At 35.6% G+C, this 5,250-nt stretch overlaps 1 protein-coding gene across 2 annotated transcripts; it reads left to right on the forward strand.

Moving 5' to 3' along the window:
- Window positions 1-2,647: 2,647 nt before the first annotated feature.
- On the forward strand, window positions 2,648-5,033 carry LOC108377878 (uncharacterized). 2 transcript variants are annotated; one of them, XR_001849373.1, is made up of 4 exons: window positions 2,648-2,856; window positions 3,176-3,612; window positions 3,698-4,153; window positions 4,903-5,033. XR_001849373.1 is itself a non-coding variant. In XM_017634172.1 (3 exons), exons 1-3 carry the CDS (start codon window positions 2,713-2,715, stop codon window positions 3,807-3,809), a joined length of 693 nt encoding a protein of 230 aa, XP_017489661.1. In that variant the 5' UTR covers window positions 2,648-2,712; the 3' UTR covers window positions 3,810-5,033. The 2 variants fall into 2 exon arrangements, 1 of the variants encoding a protein (XP_017489661.1); XM_017634172.1 differs by having other exon boundaries at window positions 3,698-5,033.
- The last annotated feature ends 217 nt before the right edge of the window (window positions 5,034-5,250 follow it).

Raw genomic sequence — 5,250 nt, forward strand, 5'->3', positions numbered from 1 at the left:
TGCAAAAGTTCACTGATCTCTTACTCCAGCCACCCCGCTTCCCTAAATCCATCCTTGAGCTACTTCTTAAATGCAAGCTGTATAAGATAGATTTCAACCCCTAGCGATTTGGAGATTTGACTATTGCCGCTGCCCGGATGTTAGTAAAAGTTCGCTTGATGCTTTTATGAGCTCAGGCTTCGTCTATGCACTCCACGATTATTGTGTGCAATAGGCATATTAAGTTTTCGAAACCCGGCCATAAGGACTTCTGTCTTCCACATGCAGGTCAATCAGTTTCTATAGCGTTCCTAGCAAAAATGAAGACAGATTTTCTCCATATCTTTGAAATGGTTGAAACGAAAGGGCCAAAGGATTTTGCCAGATTTTAGCCACTTGGGAAATGAACTCAATTTGGGCCTGCTCTCCCATGCTTGGAGTACATACATACATATGTACATCACTGTATGTATGGCTCGCCGTTTCCCAGTATTAAGATTGCGTCATTGATCCACGGAAGTAGATGGTCAGTAGTTCAAATACTCTTTCCCTTTTAGTTCTTGTGTATCCAGCAGTAACATACATATCTGCACAATCCGTAAACTTTAGAATTAAAACACGAATTTTGAAACACAAACTTGTCCCAAATTTATGTGAGTATGAATGACAACAACGAACAAAAGTGCCGCCACTTTTCCACCTTACAGAATCGTTGTGAAAGAGCGCCGATATTTTTTTATTTGCTTTCAGTCAAAATTTATTGGACAAATAATTTTAAATACAAAGAGCAAATCTTCCAACTCACCGCTCAGAAAAATGTCCGTAATTTAATTACTTATTTATTGTCCATTTACTACAGGTAAAGGTAAACAACCACATCAAAGTGATGTGGCAAACTTTTCACAAATTCAAAACATTGTAAAAAGTTAATTGGCAATTAGTGAAAATCTACCAAAAAAAAAAGCTGACAAAACTCGATGAAAAAGTTTCCAAAATGAATATGTATTTAACGAATTAATATATGTACATATTAGGGATGAAAATCTAAGTCTTCTAACAAAAATCAGAATTATGCAATGGACGCAATATAAATATTTCAGTGACAAAGGCAAAATTTTGCCAGATTTAGAAAAAAGTTAGTTTTTTTGCTGACTTACAACTTAATTTAAAAAAAACTAAATAAAGTAGAAATTAAGAGTTTTAAACCGTAAATACAAATAAAAGAACTTAGAACTAAAAAAATTTAAAAAACAATTTTATTATATACTAATGTACATACCTACATAGACCTCTAAAATTACTTTTTCTTCTTCTTGATTGACGCTGTAATCGCTTAAGAAATTAAAAAAAAAAAAATTTCGTCAATTGATGCCATTGGAAATTCGAAGTGAACGACCGTCCGCTTCCTCTGTCACCGACAGCATGGTCCGCGTTGAATACTTTTAGGGCTGGAGCGTTTGTGTGCATTCCTACGACATGACCGAGCCAGCGGAAATGCCGTATTTTAACTATCCGTCTATTCCGTTGTAAGGCTCATACAGCTCATCGTTCATCATATGCCTTCATTGTCCATGCTTCTGCGCCGTACACCAGCATAGGCGTTAAAAGGAGCTTGTAGAGTGTGAGTTTTGTACGACGAGAGAGGACTTTATTTCTCAATTGCCTACTCAGGCTGAGGTTCACCAGACTCACACGCTTTGCATCTCTGTATCCCTTGTTTTTACCAATGATGTCGATGTCGTCTGCATATACCAGGAATCCCTTTGCAAATTGAATTTGGCTCTGTATAGGACTGGTAAACTGCACTGCTCACTAAACTCAAATATGTAGATCCTTTTTACGAATTCGTAAGAAAATTGTGTTTGTTTCTAAAAATTTCACACTCTTGTTAGGCAAAAAAGGCACATTCTCTGCCCTTTGAGCTTTTTCAGGGGAGACGGTTGCCCAGAAAATCAGATGCCTGCATAAACCGAAAATAGGAAAAGAAGGCCAAAAACGTGCCCTTTAATAGGGTTGAGTTTAATATTAAACACATTTTTCGGCGTGGAAGAGCATCATTTTTTGGAAGAAACGAAATCACCATTAGACTTGTTACACAGTTTCTAAATGACCATAATATTATACCCAATTTTCACACAAACAGAAATTTCTGACCTATTTCTGAGTTATTATAACATAATTTATAAAATTATTATTAGTTATTATAACATAATATTTAAAATATTAGCCACTTTGGATTCGCCACTTCTCTTCTCGTTTGAGTTCATCCCTTCTAGCTTACCGAAACATAAGCAAATGCAAAGTTAGCTAGCAGCGATGTACATTGGCGAGTTTGGTTGCACCTCATCAATCTCTTTCGTTGCTTCTTTCGCTAAGTGTTGGCGAATCACAGGCGGCTACTTTTTTATGGTTTTTGTTCTTGCCTTTTCTTTGTTTTTGAATACAACGCGCACTTAATTTTTTTCTTTTGAAAGCTGCCCACTGTGAGTGCGAGAATAAATAATAGAATTGAAATAAATGATAACATTGGTTATCGGCAGCCATATAGCAATCAAAGAAGATAAGCAGTTATCGGTCTAATGTGCTAAAATACATACATACATACATACATATGTACATATGTATATAGATAAATATATTTTATTAACGAAATTTCAACGTTTAGTCTGCTACTGTCTACAGCGTCAAATGGACTTCTGAAACTTGCCTTCGACATTTAAATGATTTTGAAACATGGCTACAGCCCCGCGCATTATAGTACTCTCCAGCATACTGGTACTCCTGCTTGCTGCCAATATTTGTACAACAGCAGATGCAGCGAGTTTCGACTGGAGCTGCGCCGTAAATGTTTCCAATTTTGAATTCAATGTAACACGAGTGAGTTAGACTTGTTTTAATACCGTTTATGTTAATATACATACATATCGATGGTCCTATGCTATAACGATACAATTCAAAATTCAAAAAATAAAAAACCCTTAATTGGCTCATGGCTCTAATCTTTGTCGAATCCATGTCAAATCTTTAGTACTAACTTTAACATTCCTTACTGCTTACTTTAGTGAGGGATGGAAATGGATTAGATAAGGATTAGAGACAAGAGCCACTTAACAGCAGTAACAGTTTTTATTGCACAGGACCATCGATATATGTACATATACTATATACATATGTACACTCATATGGACATATACAGATATCTGGCATTTGGTACGAAACAGCGAGACTGCCAGAGACGGCAGTTCCGGCTTGCGTACAAGTAACTGCCCCACTTACGCCCGTCGATGGCAACTACAGCCTTCAGCTGAACTATTTCAATAACGTCAACAATGGTTGGAAGAATACAAGTGAAATTCTCGACTTTAATTGGGATGAAAAGACTCGAAATGGCACATTCGAAATTGTATATGTAAACAGCGTAGTCAGCATTACTGTAATTTTCAAGTTGATTGCAACAGATTATAATACAGTAGCGCTCGTATGCGGGTACTCGCCTTTAGCGCCGCAAGTCAGCATGATGAAGATACTAACCAGACATGCGCCGCTCAATTCGACGCTCGTTGACAAGATCAATGATTTAGCCAGTGCTTATGGCGTTAGCTCACAAATTACCTGGGTGGAACATTCAAGCAGGTGAGTGAGAGGGCGAGAATGCGAACTACATATGTACATATGTATACCTTTTCCAATATTTAATTTACTCATTTCCTAATTTCAGATGCAATTCAGCTAACAAAGCAATGCCGTCGGTGTTACTCGCTTGCGGTTTGCTGTATGGACTTCAGCAAGTTTTAAAATTGGTTTTACGATCAAAACCCATAAGGAATTAATCATCAATCAAATTTGCTATTCGCTAAGATTAGGCTGTAATAATAATGAAAATTAATGAGAGAATACCGTTATTTAACTCAACAAAAACAATTCAATCTTACCCAGGGGAAAAGCGCATATTTCAGTAGCAGATTGAGAACAAGTCAAATTAATAAATTAATGCAGAGGAGGAGACACTGAAATTGTGCAGGACACGAGTAGACGTTGTGTCAAAGTTGAATTGAGAAAAACAATAGACGACCGCTTTTAAATACATACATACTTATCTAGATGAGAAACTCCTTACTCAACAACTCCTTACGAGACACAACAGCGGCCAAGAATATTCATCGACTAAGTTGACGTAAATAAAATCAAATTAACTCATTACTCACATCTGGAGGCGCTTATACATACATACATTCATATGTACATACAAGTAAACGAGCTTAAATTAGGGCTAAATGCATTCATAGTAAACATTGATATCGATATCGCCAGCAGGCAAGCGTGCTCATGCCTGCGACAGATATTAGCAGAGCAAGCACCTCAGCCGCGGGCAGCAGCTCTTTTGATTGACTTGGTTAGAAGCATTGTATTACGCTGGCTGTATCAATAAAAACAGCAGCATTTTGCTGCTGCTACCAACAGTGTTGCCTGGTTGGCGGTTTGGTCTTCATTTGGACGATTTTTAACTGTCATTACGATTTGACAATTTCGACAAACAAATTGGCGATTTTTTCTCTGCGTGCCATTTTGACTGGTTTACCGTTTACCAGTTTACATAAGCAACTAAAAAGCTTGGCCAATTCGCAAAGTTTCTGTAACGTCACGCTAGCGCGTATGTTTACTAATATCTTTAAACCGGTCCTACCAATACTTGTAATATTTTTTTTTTACTGAATAAGGGAACATTTAATTTCTATGCAAAACCTTTTTAAAATTTTGACTAAATATTAATTTTTTTTTTAACATTTTGTCATACGAGCGTCACGTTACACCAGTTTGGAAATACCCATATTCATCGTTAGTACATAATAAAATATTATACCTGTTTTTCTAAATTGGTGCGAATTTTTAATGCAGATTTTACATATTTTTTAATTTTTTTAGAATAATTATTGCGCTTTTAACCCCTAAACGTAAACATTTTTAACCCAAATTAACAGGACAATTCTGGCAACTGTCTTTCAACTCCCCAAAGTCTTTCGAAAGACAAAACTCAAAATTAATAAATAAATAAAAACATGTAGATATATTATTCTTTATAAAATAAAAATTTAAAGACAAGCAAATGAAAAATAAACAAAAAGACGTTTCTAAAAATTAAATGGCATACAAAATATATTTCTTAAAACAATAATATCTAAAAGTTGCAAGAAAATTGAATTAATAAAGGAAAAAATATCACAAATAAATTAAAAAAGTATATAGTAGGTATATACCCTTTTTGAACAAAAT

The sequence above is a fragment of the Rhagoletis zephyria genome, unplaced genomic scaffold (genome assembly GCF_001687245.7).
Source record: "Rhagoletis zephyria isolate East Lansing unplaced genomic scaffold, Rhagoletis_zephyria_1.1 Rzeph_scaffold_12895, whole genome shotgun sequence".
NCBI classification, from domain to species: Eukaryota; Metazoa; Arthropoda; class Insecta; order Diptera; family Tephritidae; genus Rhagoletis; species Rhagoletis zephyria.

Coding starts and splice junctions, on each gene's coding strand:
- LOC108377878 (XM_017634172.1), top strand. CDS start 2,713: ATGGCTACAGCCCCGCGCATTATAGTACTCTCCAGCATACTGGTACTC. Junction 2,857..3,175: donor TTGAATTCAATGTAACACGA/GTGAGTTAGACT, acceptor GGACATATACAG/ATATCTGGCATTTGGTACGA. Junction 3,613..3,697: donor TGGGTGGAACATTCAAGCAG/GTGAGTGAGAGG, acceptor TCCTAATTTCAG/ATGCAATTCAGCTAACAAAG.